The sequence below is a fragment of the Gorilla gorilla genome, chromosome 2 (genome assembly GCF_029281585.2).
Source record: "Gorilla gorilla gorilla isolate KB3781 chromosome 2, NHGRI_mGorGor1-v2.1_pri, whole genome shotgun sequence".
In the NCBI taxonomy this organism is placed as follows: Eukaryota; Metazoa; Chordata; class Mammalia; order Primates; family Hominidae; genus Gorilla; species Gorilla gorilla.
In genome coordinates, this window is record NC_086017.1 from 108824592 (window position 1) to 108840600 (window position 16009).

Below are 16009 nucleotides of genomic sequence, written 5' to 3' on the forward strand. Positions count from 1 at the left end.
TGAAACAAGGTGTAATGGGTCATAGAAGATTTTGTTTAGAACTTTCTAGAATTTTTATGTGTTCTGAACTTTTAGTGATTTGGAGGAATCACTATAAATAAAAATATGAATTAAGGATATAGATGAAAAGATTATTTGATTTTAGTGATTGATATTTTCTAGGTCCCTCCCTCAACAGATTCCTGTTTGTTCACTTTGTCTCTCTCTTTTTATCTTTAATTGCAGTATTTGCATTATTACAAAAATAATACACAGAATCTAAATTTTAAATTTTAACACTCTGAAAATCACTATATAAGCTACAGTTTATGTATCAACAATACTTATTCTAAAGCATATATAAAAACAACTTTTGAAAGTTTTATAAGAACACACATGTAAAATATTCCAGAAAATGGAATGTAATTCAAGGATTCATGTACATAAAAATGACCATCAAATGAGTAGATTGGATAAACAACAAACTAAATCTTTTCAGATGGAAAATGGAGTTTGAAAAGAAAATAACTTAACTTTTCCCAATTCATGGAAGAGCTACTCCTTGATTTTATTAAAAAACAAACAGAAAACCAGACTGACATGTTTAAAGTAGAAAATAAAGGACAATAAGCATCTGGATAAGAGCTGTCATCTCAAATGACTCCAAGGACCAGGTGGGCAACTTTAATGAAAGAAGTAGGCTGAATCTAGAGAAAAGCAAGGCACAGGTTCTAGGACAAACTGGAGGGCACAGGCCCCATCTGAAGGCATTCAAACTTTTTTTTTTTTAAGACAGAGTCTCACTCTGCCACCCAGGATTAATTGCAGTGGTGTGATCTTGGTTCAGTACAACCTCCACTTCCCAGGTTCAAGTTATTTTCCTGCCTCAACCTACTGAGTAGCTGGGACTACAGGGATGTGCCACCACACCCAGCTAATTTTTTTTTGTATTTTCAGTAGAAACAGGGTTTCCTCATGTTGGCCAGGCTGGTCTCGAACTCCTGACCTCAAATGATCTGGCCACCTTGGCCTCCCAAAGTGCTGGGATTATAGGCATGAGCCACTGCTCTTGGCCCAAACATTAAATTGTTTAGTACTTTGGGTAGAATGGAGATAAAAAACTAAAATTCAAACCAAATACAAAATTGAAACCAAACCAAAACATATTCATAAGCTGCATCTTACTAGTAGGTACCAGTTAGGGCCTTTATCATTAACACCTGAAAGTGGTGTAGTATTGAAAGAAAATGAAAGAGATCCATCTAAAGAGGATGACGGAAAAGATAGCAATTGAGGAGAAAGAAATGAGATGGAAAAAGCAATTTAAATATAAAGACACATAGCCATTGGGTAAGAACACGTGATAGAGTTTGGATGTTTGTTCCCTCCAAATGTTGTGTTGAAATTTGATAACCGGTGTTGGAGTTGGGGCTTGAAGGGAGGTGTATTAGTCCATTTTCACACTGCTATAGAGAACTACCTGAGACTGGGTAATTTATAAAGAAAAGAGTTTAATTGACTCACAGTTCTGCATGGCTGGGGAGGCCTCATGAAACTTACAACCATGGCAGAAGGCAAAGGGGAAGAAAGCACCTTCTTCACAAGGCAGCAGGGGAGACAGCATGTGCAGGGGAAACTGCCACTTTCAAATAATCAGGTCTCATGAGAACTCTCTCACTATCACAAGAATAGCATGGGGGAAACCGCCCCCATGATCAAATCACCTCCCACAAGGTCCCTCCCTCAACATGTCAAGATGAGATTTGGGTGGGGAACACAGAGCCAAACCATATCAGGAGGTATTTAGGTCTTGATGGCAGATCCTTCAGGAATAGCTTGGAGCCATCTTCTTAGTAATGAATGAGTTCTCAATTATTTCCCATGACAGTCTTCTCCCTTCCTCACCCCTGCCACCTGGAGCTGGTTGTTGAAAGAACCTAGTACCTCCCCCACGCCCCGTTCCTCCTTCTCTTGCCATGTGATGCCTGCTCCCGTTCACCTTCCATCATGAGTAGAAGCTTCCTGAGGCCCTCACCAGGAGCAGATGGTGGTGTCATGCTTCTTGTATGGCCTGCAGAACCATGAGCCAAGCAAACCTCTTTTCTTTATAAACTGCCCAGCCTCAGGTATTCCTTTACTGTAACACAAACAGACTAAGACAACAAGGAAACAGGTGCTGAAAATTTGAAGCTGTAAAGGCACTCTTTATTTGGGATAGAAAAACAAACTGAAGGGGGCTCAACCAAACTCTGAAACTACATTAACAAATTAATAGATCAAGAGTGAGTAAAAAGGAAATATATCTGAAAACAAATATGTAGGTGCTTGTATGTATAAGCTAGCAATGTCATTAACTATTCTTTCTTAGAGCAAAAAAACTTGAAAAACCTAAAATCACTTAAATGAAAAATGTCTCTGGTAATTATGTAAAAAAGGAAGGTGGTCCTAAATTGGGAATAGAGAAAATAAAATGGAAAATTACTGTTGATAATATTAAAACATAAAAATAGCCTAAGTGGTTAAGGGATGGGAAGAAGAAACAGAAAAGCAAGGCATGCAAAATGTCATAAAAGACAGAAAAAGGCTAACAGGAAGCTTGAAGATAAGGGATCAGTTTCAAGTTTTATGGATATTTCATAGAGTGAATAATACTCTAGGAAAATACAGATGTTTCATTGCAAAATTAAATAATGGCAGTCTTTTTTAGATTTCTAGAAAAATATAAGGGAGTAGACAAATTTTTAATTAAATTTTTAGTCCCATGAACTTAAAAAAATTCTTTGTCCTCTGCTACTGGTTGTCTACAGATAAGCAAAATTAATATCATTTGATATATTTGAAAGCAGTCCATCAATGCTGGTTCAACTGTTTATTATTTTACGGGCAAGGACTCATGATTCGGATTTCATATTGCACATATAGTACGGTCATCCTTCTGTTTATACAATTGTTCCCAGTTCTTGCTACATAGGTAAATATATCGTGATATTCTACAGTGTTCCACCACTAGAAATCCATTAGAAGGAAAATAGAAGAGTAGAAAAGGAATGAGAATTCTAATCAAGGTTAGAATGAAGAGGATGGAAGAGAGCACAGCAATCATGACCCTATGATTAATCAAAGTAGGAGACATAAATAACATACATAATTAAAATGATTTATTAAAACACTAGTGATTTTGACACTGCTGAGTTTCTGTCTTTTCAGAAAAAGAGCAATATCCCATGAAGAAACTTACCATGTTAGTCTCTGAAATGCTGTCAATGCTTTCAACATGGACATCTATACCTACTGGCACTGGGGACCCTTCAGAAAGAAGAATGGTTAATATGCTGAGGAATGCATTATAATCATTTTAAAACCATTCAAAACAGAGAGATTAATTCTCTTGGACAGCAACTGAATTACTGTTAAAGTTTTTTTAAACAACAAATTTCTCCATTATTTATTGAATCATTTATTATATACTCAATTATTATAATAAAGGCACATGTGTAAATAAATGGTATTCTAATAATCATTACTCATTTGCTTGGGATCATGTCAATAATTTCCTCCTCTAGTATAAAAGTGGTGTCTCCAGTTTTTTTTTTTTTAGTTTTTTATTCTTTTTACCTACTAGTGATTTAAAAAGGAAAACTGTTTTGAAAACATGTCTTAAGAGTATGTAGAATTATGTACTCTTAAGTACAAATATGGTAATGGTCATATCTCATAGTCAGGGAGTGTTATAGAATCCTTGACGTGGGCAACGTTGGGACCTTTTCTCTGCTGTCAAAAATATCAGCCTTTTCCATTTGTGCTGTGGTTGGTGGAGTAGAGGAACACAGAGAAATTTTATTGAGATTAAAAGTACAGTGCCACACAGGGACAACACAGATCAGATTCAGAAGTGTCCCTTTGCAGATCAGCAGCAACCACAGGCTGCATCTGTGAAGAAGCAAATATCCTTAGAAATCCATTTAATGAGAAAATACTGACAGTAGAACTGGAGCAATTTCAGACAGAGCACTGCTGACACTTGTACAGTTGAGTCGCCCAGAATCAGGTTCATGGGCCCAGAAAACCTGAATGACAAACAAGAGAATCCAGACTAGACTGACATTTCCTAGTTACACCTAACAAATGATTTCACCACTTCCAGTGTGAGTCGAAATTGATGTTACTAACATCAACATTTAGTTTTGCGATGGAAATTTTATGTACATATGTGTTAAAATAATTATATATTTATATATGTAGTCTTTCATATGTTCTCTTTCCATATAAGCCATTCTCAATTAAACCTTATTGTCTCTATAGTCCTAAGTTTTAAAAAATGTTTTCAATTATGGTTGAGAAAATATAAATCCTGCCTAAATGGATCCAAGCTGGTTGTTTTAATCAAGATTCAAAGATTTAGGCCGGGCGTGGTGGCTCTCGCCTGTTATCCCAGCACTATGGCAGGCTGAGGTGGACGGATCACTTGAGGACAGGAGTTTGAGACCAGCTTCACCAACATGGTGAAACCCCGTCTCTACTAAAAATACAAAAATTAGCCAGGCGTGATGGTGTGTGCCTGTAATTCCAGCTACTCGGAAGACTGAGGCATGAGAATTGCTTGAACGCAGGAGGCAGGGGCTGCAGTGAGCTGAGATGGCGCCACTGCACTCCAGTCTGGGTGACAGAGCTAGACTCTCTCTCAAAAAAAAAAAAAAAAAAAAAGAAAAAAGAAAAAGAAAAAAGAAAAGAAACAAAAACAAAAGAAAAGAAGATAAAAGAAACAAAGAAAGATTTAGAGGAGTCAAGTCTGAAAAGCTTCCTTAATGAGGCTGAGGCTACGTAATGCCTGGATGTGCTACATGGGACAGGCGTGCCTATAATTCGACAGCCCTTTAAATGCATAATACTATAGAAACCCAAGGTATGTCTTGCCAGTCCTGTATCTTTTCTGGGACTGCCCCAGGAATTAACTGATGTCACCTTCACTTTATTAACAAATTCCCTTTTTTGGATCCTCAAATCCATGCCATCGGTATCATTTTTTTACTTTCAAGGGTTTCAGGTGGCCAGGCACAGGGATGGCATGCAAATATATTCCTGCTTCAGGCTTCTGGAATACCTCAGTTACATCTTAACTACCATCTTCTTCCTGACATATTGGATCAATTACTGTATACCCTATAACACTAATTATGACTTTTTTTTTTTGAGACAGAGTTTCACTCCGTCGCCCAGGCTGGAGGGCAGTGGCACGATCTTGGCTCACTGCAACCTCTGTCTCCTGGGTTCAAGTGATTCTCATGCCTCAACCTCCTGAGTAGCTGGGATTAGAGGCATGTGACACCATGCCCAGCTAATTTTGTTCACCATGCTGGCTAGGCTGGTCTCAAACTCCTGACCTCAGATGATCTGCCCGCCTAGGCCTCCTAAAGTGCTGGGATTACAGGCATGAATCACTGCACCTGGCCAAATTATGACAATTTTTAAATAGTGTTTAGTGGTGATTTTGATTAAGCATTAACTTGGGAACATCTCACTATTATTCCTTCATAGGGTTTGGCTCTGGTGCTTTTTTACGTGTGTGTGCCTTTTTTCTTGGAATTAGTAGAATAATCAAAATAACAATTCATGAAAATATCTTCGCCATGGCTCTACCTGGTATTTTAGATTGAGTAAATCTTCCCAATAATTCCAAAACTCCAAGGGAAGAAAAAATTTGAAAAGGTCTTGGAGGAGCGGCAGAATGTCCCAAACGAAGTTCTAGCATGAAAGTCACTTAGGCTAGAGTTTGAAACCAGCTCCACAATTGTTATGTGAATGAGAGTAAGTAATGTCTCTAAGCTCAGTTTACCTGATTTATAAAATTTGACTAGTAATACTCACCTTGGAGACTCACTGGAGGACTAGACATAGTACAGTTACTGAACTTAATTTGTAGTCAATAAATGGCATATAATAAATGTTATCACTACTGCAATTAAGCAAAAATATAAACCTGCCCCTTAGGAATGTAAGCCACTACTCCCAATCCTACGCACATTTAGATAATGAGTCCAATCTTCAAAAAAAAAAAAAAAAAAAAAAAAGAAAAGAAAAAGATACAGTGCTTCTCATCACTTATTTATTTTATTTTTTTAAATCAGAGAGCAACTTGCAGCTAGTACCTCATGATTTATAAATAGATCCTAGTTGCTGACAACTGTCTCTACAAGCCTGGGGACAGTCTTGTAAAACTACCCTCCAAGGAACTATTCATGCCACTGCTGCCCAACCACTGGAGCCTAAAGGTTGTTTGAAGGCTGATCTGAGATCGGGGTTAAAACATAGCTTGTCTATTAGGAATGGGTTTCTGGAAATACCTTCGATTTCTTCCTTTCGTCCTCCGGATTTATACTGGTTCTGGTGGGGATAAGCTCTTCCATTTACAAGGAAAATGTATGCCCTCGGGTGCCATCTAGCCTCATTTCTTTTTCTTTTCTTTTTTTTTTTTTTTTTTTTTTTTGAGATGGAGTCTCACGCAGGCTGGAGTGCAGTGGTGTAATCTCGGCTCACGGCAACCTCCACCTCCTGGGTTCAAGTGATTCTCTGGCCTCAGCCTCCTGAGGAGCTGGGATTACAGGCATGCACTACCACCCCTGGCTAATTTTTTTTGTATTTTTAGTAGAGACGGGGTTTCATCATTTTGGTCAGGCTGGTCTCGAACTCCTGACCTCAAATGATCTGCCTGCTTCGGCCACCCAAAGTGCTGGGATTACAGGTGTGAGCCACTGCACCAGGCCGTCATTCCTGCCTGGTTTGAGCTCCATGTCCCACTGCACCTTATTCATGGGTTTGAGGAACTGTATTACGCTCTAGCATTCTTGAGGATAGAGTAGAGAGTGAGCAGCATGTAAAGCCAAGACGCAGAATCAGAGTTTGGGAGCCGGATAAAAGCTCCAAAGATCGTTCTTTTTACAAAGGAGGAGCTGAGTCACAGATAGAAGGTGGCAGTAAAGCGTATGGATTAAAATCCATGGAATTTGTAGCCATATAAACCCGAGTTAGTGCCAAACTTCTGTAAATACCTCAACTCCTCATGTAATCTGTAAAACAGAACTAAATATACGGTACCTACTTTATAGGGTTGCTGTGATTATGTGAAAGGAAGCTTGTCAAGTCCTTAGCCTAACCCCATTCAGATGTATTAAAACCAACTTACGTGTTATCTATCTATTGGATCAGTAATAAATGTAACAGTGTAAATAATAATTTTTAGATAATTTTATTAATTCAGTACCTAAAGCATTAAAAATATAGTGAAAATTAAATAAATATTAACCATTATGATGATGGTGTTGATTTCTCAGGATCACTAACTAGGTAGTAGCACACACATTTATAATCCTTTTTGTATATGGAAAGATATAGCATCTATTTGGTTTTTATGCAGGCTGGAATAATGAGGGCTAAATAAAAGTTATACATCTGATTTGTATAATGCATTTAAAGTTCATTATATAATATATCATCTAATCTTTTAATTATAGCTGCTTTGTTAGCTAGAGAGAGCTGATTTTAGCTCCTCTTGACACGAGGGAGTGCATACTCAGAGAGGTTACAACACGTGCCTGAAACCCAAAGTTAGTTAATGATAGGAAAGTAGCCAGATCCTTCTGACTCACAGTATAGTCCTCTCCTTTGACAAGCAAAGACTGTGCAAGCAGCTTTTATAACTTTAGCTTTTGTCTTGACTCTGTAGCCAGTATCTGCATACTGAAATGATTTCGCTTTGAAGAAACAAAGAAATTATCATCTATAAAACTAAAACAAAAAAGCCCTTAGTTATGGGAGATGTAAAAGGTGGGGAAAACATAAATAAAGAAAATGAGCTGCAATTTATAACCCAAGTTAAACAAAAAGCTCCCCTAAATTTATATCCTCCTGTTTCCACATAATGAGTCAATTAATCTTCTAATGCTTTATAAAAGTAAAAAACACTGCAGTAGCAGCTGGTTTTAATGTTAAAGCTAATTAGGAAAACACATTAAGGCAAGAGAAGTGCTGAAGTTACATTTAGCTCAAGAGGGAAAAAGTATGTGCGTGTGCGTGTGTTTGTGTTGCGGACAAGCATAAAGAAAGAAGATAAATTAAAGCTTGTCTTTTATATTCTGCAGTCTGATTTCCCCAAGGAAGGCAGCCATGAGAACAGAGAAATGGGTCACTGGTATAAGAAGCTGTTCTGACCAAGACAGGCAAGAGAAGGTTAAGGGGTGTATTTCACAGAGCTACCAGACTGACACTTCTGACTGAATTTATGGATTTTTCGGCTCAAACTGACTAATCACACAAGCCATTTGGACACCATTTCACCCCAGTCTATGATTGTCAGAAAAATTTCTTAATCATGGGATGATTTGCCGCCTGCCACTAAGTAGCACATTTCAATTGCATTTTTAACAACCCTACAAAGTCGCCTCGGGAAATAAAGTGTTTTTAAAAAAATGCATTTTCATTAAAAAAAAAATCTTAGAATGTATCTCTAACAGATCAAGCAGAGTGGAAATTTCAGGTCAATTTCATGTTTTTCTGGACGGGGGGAGGACGAGGTAGAGATGGAGAATGAAGGCATACATGTTTTAAGATAAGAGAGGAGAGTTGGCTCTCCGTCATCTACAGGAGTGCTTCTCAGACTGTAAGGTTTAGGGGAATCACTGCAGAGTTTTATTTAGAATCCTGAGTTGGGGCCCGTGCATCTGCATTTCCAACTCCCAGGTGATTCTGCGGCTGGTCCATGGACCACTTTGAGTGTGAAAGCCTCTCTAGACCGCACTTGGTTCAACGTCTACATTCAAGGATAGTCATTTTTCTCTCAATCTTTCTTCCTTTACATGGCCTCAAATAATCTCCATAAAAACCCTTTCCTCTAGGATAGGAGCGAGTTTAACGGAGAAATCTAACCTGACATGAATTAGGGCAGGTTTTTGAATTCGTGTTGAAAAGAGCTTCCAACTGTGGCTCCGGAGTGGCCAGTTTCAAGCCATTCCTGTGTGACTGGCGCCCCCTGGTGGCCGAAAACCCAGGGCCAGGCAAATTTATCGACTGAAGATTCCTGCTTGTTATATGGTGGTAGGGGAAATATTTTAAAGAGCTTTTATAGAATCACAGGGACCAAGGTACAAAATATCTGCGTAGTAGTTGTAGAACCTATTATATAAACTTTGGGAAAATTTGGTTGGGGAAACACAGTCAGTTGAGAACGGTCGTAAGGAAGGTACATAAGAGAAGTAGTGAAGAAAAGTAAAAAAAGATAAAGAATTAGTCTCAGAAGAAAAAAAAGAGACATATTTCTAAACCTGCTTCATCTCAAGGCTTCTGAAATCTTAAATTATGATTCAATAAGTGTGAAAAATGCTCTGCAAAACAAAAAATTAAACTCACCATGATTTCATCTGATGCTGATCACCTAATACAGTGATCACCTAATACAGCAATAATACAGCAATTCTCTGGCCTCAGCCTCCCGAGGAGCTTTCAAATTGTGATTCTCAGACCAGCAGCATCACCTAGGAATTTGTTAGAAACGCAAATGGTTGGTCCCACCCAGATCTAGTGGGTCAGAGACTCTGGGGGTGGAACCCAGTAAGTTGTGCCTTCAGAACCCCCAGGTGATCCTGATGCTCACTAAAGTCTGAGTCACAAATGTCATGAAATCAAGGTTAGACCCTTAGAATTGGCGGGGTGTGGTGGCTTACACCTGTAATCCCAGCACTCTGGGAGGCCGAGGTGGGTGGATCACCTGAAGTCAGGAGTTTGAGAACAACCTGACCAACAGGGTGAAACCCTCTCTCTACTAAAACATGCAAAAATTAGCTTGGCCTGGTTGCACGTGCCTGTAATCCCAGCTACTTGTGAGGCTGAGGCTGGAGAATCACTTGAATCTGGGAAGTGGAGGATGCAGTGAGCCGAGATCGCGCCACTGCACGCCAGCACTCCAGCCTGGGTGACAGAGTGAGACTCCGTCTCAAAAAAAAAAAAAAAAAGAAGAACTGGAACCAAATGGATTTCAGGAAATTGAAAAAACAAACAACCACCCCCTAAAAAAACCCAATCCTCAACGTGAGACTATTTAACATACGTTTTTGTTTTGCCTGTTAACAAATTAGTTCTCTGCAGTACCTACATGCCTATTGTGCTTCCCTTGGTCATAACCACATCATGAGAAGAGTATCCCCCGCCCTGAACACTTGTGGTATTCGTTATTCATCAGAAGGCTGTATCTGTTATACTGCCAGAGGATCTTTCTTCTCACCCTCATCCATACTTCCCTCATCTCCACATCTCTAGGATTCTCAAAAGTTGTCAGTTCAGGAATTGTGGAAGTGGAAGGCTCCGTCAATGAAAGAAGAATCAGGATGGATTTAGCTGTAAGCCAGAGAGTTTAACCTGATGATTTCACCATACCCTGTGTATTGTTGGAAAACTTGGTACCCTCAGTGATGCAACTGTGTGTACATTAAGTAGTCTAAGGAGAAGAAAGTCTTTGTTCCAATTATGTACCTGTAATATGAATTTTCATCTTCTTTACCTGCCATCGCAGCTCAGCTCTACCACTTTCTGTTTTCATGGCCTTGGGCAAATCTCTTAACCTCTCTTAAGACCCAGTTTTCACATTGCAATATTAAGTATCATGACAGTGCCTATTTCATAGGATCACTGTGAGGATGGAATAAGATAGTACATTAAGGGGTATTCTAACACTTGATCAATCTTAATTGCTAGAAGTGATAAACCGTTTTTAAAAGACAATTCAGCAGAGTACGTTCAGAGGAAGCCATGGCATTTGCCATACTAGTTCTTCCCCCAAAGCATGGCATTCCAGATCATAAGAATATTCAATAAGATTTTATAAATAACATGTATCCAATTTAAGGATTTTAGTTAGAAAATAAGTTGGTGTATAGGCAACATATATCCATTCTCTATTTATGGAACACATACTATTTACTACAGTGTGCATAGTAGGAAAATGAGTTTTTTTGGTCAATTTAAAATGGATAACTCATCAATTGTTCTCATTAAAGAGAAGGTGATTGTAAAAGCCTTCTTTTTTTGTTTTAAACTGATGGACTTTACTTGCATTTTGGTCTTGTTTTAAATTTTCACCTCCATTTTGACAGTGCAATGGGTTTTGAAATGAATTTTGAGAGGATAATACTCACCTCCAAATCCAGGTCTCATTGTGAAATCGTTGTCCTCTATATGGAGAAGTTGCTCATATTTCTGAGGCTGCACTTTGGTACTGTCATCTTTCTTCATTCTAGTTTCTTGTTTGCTGTTCCCCCAAAGGGAAAAAAAAAACTTCTGAGATACATATGCTTCTGGATATTTTGATTTAGGTTAGCCATCTGTGCTCAACATAGCATGTTCTGAAATACATACATAAAAGCTCATTTTCTCAGTTCATATTAAGCCAAAGAGCTGTCAACATTTGTTCTTTATTATATAAGTGTGGAGCAAATAAGGTAAACCAAATTTTGGAGCACCTTAAGTGACAAACTCAGTTGGATTTAATGCACAAACTCATATTGTTTCTCAGAATATGGTTTTTAGACCTGGAAAATCCCAATTACCTGAGTGGAGGTGATCAAAACTCAGATTCATGGACTCCTGTCCCAGATCAACTAAATCAGTCCCCTAGGAAGCAGGGCCTAGTAATCTGCACCTGAACAAGCTACCTAGGTGATCCTTGGGGTCACTGAGGCTGAACAATCTCTGCACGAAGACAGTGAGAAAATAAAAGGACCGCAAGATTGTAACCAGATGAAGGCAGCGTTTTACAAAGACAAAATAAGCAGAAAATACAGGGTGCAGGCTGAGAGCGCACCGGGCAGAATTCCCGTCGGGGGTTCTAGAGCCTGAGGGATGGCAATATTTATGCCTGAAGCCAGGTCAAATTGTGAAGTAGGTGATGTCTGTTTTTACCTACAGTTCTCTAGGACAAAGGAAAGCAGGCAGTGGCCTCTTGGCCCTAGGTGTCCTGATTGGGAATAAGGCCCTGTCTCTCCCTGTGTCGGTGAGCTTGAGCAGGTTGCTGGACCTCCCTGATTTGTTTTCTGCCCTGTGACACCTACTTCTTCTCAGCGATACGGTGGGTGTGGATGGGGAAATGTCTGTTGTAGCATAGCTCCTTTGTGAGCAACTTGCAGCAGCCTTCAGCCGGAGACCTCGCTCAGCACCTCCTTCCAGAAAAAGGTGGCTGTCATCATCATCATCATTAGCATCATCATCATCATCATCATCGTGGCAGCAGGAGCAATAACGCAAGACCCTGAGGGCTCTACTAAGTGGATCCTAGTCATTCTGAATAGCTACTATGCTTTTGTATTAATACAAAATATTAATTCACATTGGAAACCAATGTGAATTTTAATATAAGACACGTAGGTGAACTTTCTTACACAATAAAGTGACTTTGATGGGGAGAATTTCAGAATCTGGAGCAGCTGCTAAAAGGAATACATCTTATGGGCACCTGAGATCACCCAGTGTGGTCTTTCAATAGGGAAGTTTCTGGCTGAAACCATCAGAGGTTTACAGATGTGTAGTTTATCATTGATAGAAATGCAGAAGTTGGGAAAAGAAATCTGTTTTTGGTAGAAGGCAATGAGTTTTATTTTAAACATGTTAAGCCATTATATCCTATGAATAATTGAACACATACAACTAGTTTTTCCAAGGAGCTAGAATTAACTAGAAAAGTTTTTTCAAGGAGCTAGAATGAACTATTTATTAAAAAAAATAGCAGCTAGCTTTTATTAAATGTCTACTATGTTCAAGTCACGAAGCCAAAGTAAACATTATCTTCATTGGCATACATCCAAATTATGCTCTGTTTGGGCCCTATGCCTAGAGCTTCTGTTTCAATAGGTTTGGGGTATGACAATTTGCATGTATAACAATTTCTCAAGAGATCCACTGGCCTAGAAAATGGTAGACATTTAATAAATCTAACTACTTGTTACTATTTTAAGAAAAATGGAAAGTGTAACTATGAGCTAAAACTCATGAAAATTTGTAAACCTCTTTGGTAATAATCGTTTAATACAGCTAAATGGCATGTCACTAATGTGTGTGCTCAGAAGCATATCTCTCCATGAGATTGAAAAGGATAAATCTTAATTAAGAATCCCAAGAATGCTAAAGACAGAGCCCACTGTGAAATGCTCTCTTGGCAGCGTGCGAAAGCACATGCACCTGTTCTAACTTGAGGGCTCTTCAGGTGCACAATGAGATGTTCCATATTTATCTACTTTTGCCTTTTTTTGCATTTTTTATACCTTCTATTTCCCAAAAAGGATCTGTTGCTTAAATACGCTTTTAAAGAATTTTGAAAATCTATATATTCCCCTCACATATATTTAAATAGACGTTTACATTTCTTCATCATAAATTTTGAAATTACTCAAATATTGATGATTTCAGATAAAACATATTGTTCCTTTAAGTGTATCCAGTGAATCTAAATATACACATTATGCATTTAAATATACCTGAACAAGCTTTTTAAAAATCAGAAATTTTATATCATTCTTTTTAAAAAAAAAACTATCTCCATTTTATTTACTTCATATAATTTTGTCACTCCATCATGTATCTTTGTAAGAAAAATGTGTAAACATAGAAATTAACTTTTTTATTTTCTATAATAATTATGAATGAAATAAAACATAATTTGTATAAATATTGATACTTATTAAAATTAAGAATAAAATTTTATTAAAAGTGTATTAATGAACTGATGATTCACTTTCTCCAATTATTCTATGTATCAGCAAATGGGTATTACTCATTGATGGAATAAAACTCGGTTTTTGCATTAATTCTGTTCTTATTTTTTAATCTTTATAGATGGAAATATTGAGAAAGTTTGTTCATATATGTGGAAGTACATGGAATTTGAAGAAATTTTGTTTCAGTATTCTTTTAACAAAGCAACTTAATTACTTAAACTCCTTACTTACTTTTCAAAACTCACACTGTAGAATTTATCTTCAACAATTAGTTTAATTATTTATAACCTGACAAATTAATTAGGTTCTTCCTTCAATTTTGTTAAAAGCAAAAAATAGAGAATTGCCATTAAGAAAAGTACAGCGTCATCCACTATCTCAACAACAATATTTGTAATGATCTCTTTGTACCCAGGAACTTTTTACACACTGGGGCAATACTCGTAGGATTCGGGAAGAGGGAGAGGGATGGCTGTATAATGCCAGGTGGGACAGAGCAATCATTAAAAGGAGGTAATAAAGGACACTGCAGGTGGTGAGTAGATCAGTTTTAAGAAAGAGGTCAGAGGGAAGTTAAAGATCCAAAAACTGTTTTAAAACTACTCATGTCTACATGCCCCTCAGATACCTTGCATCTACCCTTAGAGGTATAATACATTGTACCCCAGGAGGATAGGCACCCTGGTTTGAAGGCCTCTGATGCATACATAGGAAGGTAAATAAAATGAAGGATGAAATAAAACCAAGGAGACAGAAGGAAATTTGCTTAATAAAGGATCACTATATCACGGAGCATCAGATTTATCTCAGAGTGTTCTAGTCTTATTCTATACACATATCACTTTAAATCCATTTGTGTCTTCTCCCCTTTCCCCCATTCTAGAAAAAAATATGATTTCAGTTTAGCAGCTACTGAGAAGAAGCTTTTGGATTTCTTCTGTCTGAGGAGAGGATCTTCTAGGAGTCTGAGTCCTGATGGGATCAGGCAAAGAAATCTCAATTTGTGGGAGAGCCTCTCACTGGCATTCCTAATCTTTGTCCTTTCCCACAAAGTATTATGAAGATTGAGAAACAGTAGGTGTGAGTCTTGGTAATAGGTGTGGTTTTTCTCTGAATTAGGGCCTCTTCCTTCCTGGGTCACACAAAGAAAACATTTCTATGCTCCCTCTTCTCAGTGTCAGAAACTCTACTGTAATTGTGTGACAAAGAAAGTAGAGGTGTGGGAGGAGGGAAAGGCTTGATTCTGAGTGGTCTCAGGGGACTAAGAGGGTCTTTGAGGAGGACATAGTAGTCAAAGGATTAAAAACTAGAACTGATTGAGGAAAAGGAAATGCACCTAACTCATTCTGCGGCATTGGAGTTTTATAAGTGGAATGATAAAAAATCATCTGACTTGAGTCACACACACTCGGTTGGCTGCCTTATAAAACTGCTTTCCCTGGAGCCTGGAGGCCTACATATTTGATGAGTTAACTAGAATCAGAATTTGAAAAGAACTAGGTCTGACACGAAGAGACTATTTACCCAAGGGAGGACATAATTAATAAGCAAATCTAAAAGTATTTAATTGAGGTGGTCAAGAGTGTGATACCAATTGAAGCCATAACTGTCATTTTATATCTATTAAATTAGCAAAAGACAAAAAATAATGTTAGTGCCCCATGCTGTGAAGGATATGATGAGGCCAGGTGCGATGGCTCACACCTGTAATCCCAGCACTTTGGGAGGCGAAGGCGGGCGGATCACTTGAGGTCAGGAGTTCGAGACCAGACTGGCCAACATGGTAAACCCTATCTCTACTAAAAATACAAAAATTAGCCAGGTGTGGTGGTGGGAGCCTGTAATTTCATCTACTCAGGAGGCCGAGGAAGGAGAATCACTTGAACCTAGGAGGCAGAGGTGGCAGTGAGCCGAGATCATGCCACTGCACTCCAGCCTGGGTGACAGAGTGAGACTCTGTCTTGGAAAAAAAAAAAAGGGATATGATTAAATCCTTTTTCATTTTGCAGGTGGGAGTATAAATATTGGTAAACTCCCCTAGAAATTCATCTCAAGAACTATAAAAATATTTCATGTGCTTTACTCAATTATTCAATTCCAGAAAAATCATAATTTTCTTGGTAAAGAAAAAAATGAAATGTGTGAAAACATTTATTGCTGTTACTTATAATTGTGCAAACTTGAAAATAAATGTTCAGAAACAAAGGAGATAATTCTTGTCCTTTAATTCAAATTAATAATATGGAGTGATTAAAAATACCATTATGGTGTCTATGAAG

The 16009-nt window shown here is 38.1% G+C and overlaps 1 protein-coding gene across 1 annotated transcript in view; it reads right to left on the minus strand.

The window, feature by feature from the left end:
• Positions 1-16009, minus strand: part of GABRR3 (gamma-aminobutyric acid type A receptor subunit rho3) — a 50379-nt gene that overhangs the window by 29556 nt on the left and 4814 nt on the right. Inside the window, exons 3-4 of the mRNA XM_004035950.4 lie at positions 11160-11272; positions 3218-3285 (exon numbers count right to left, since the gene is read on the minus strand). Coding sequence (XP_004035998.1) covers positions 3218-3285; positions 11160-11272 — 181 coding nt within the window. The remainder of the gene's footprint in view (positions 1-3217; positions 3286-11159; positions 11273-16009) is intronic.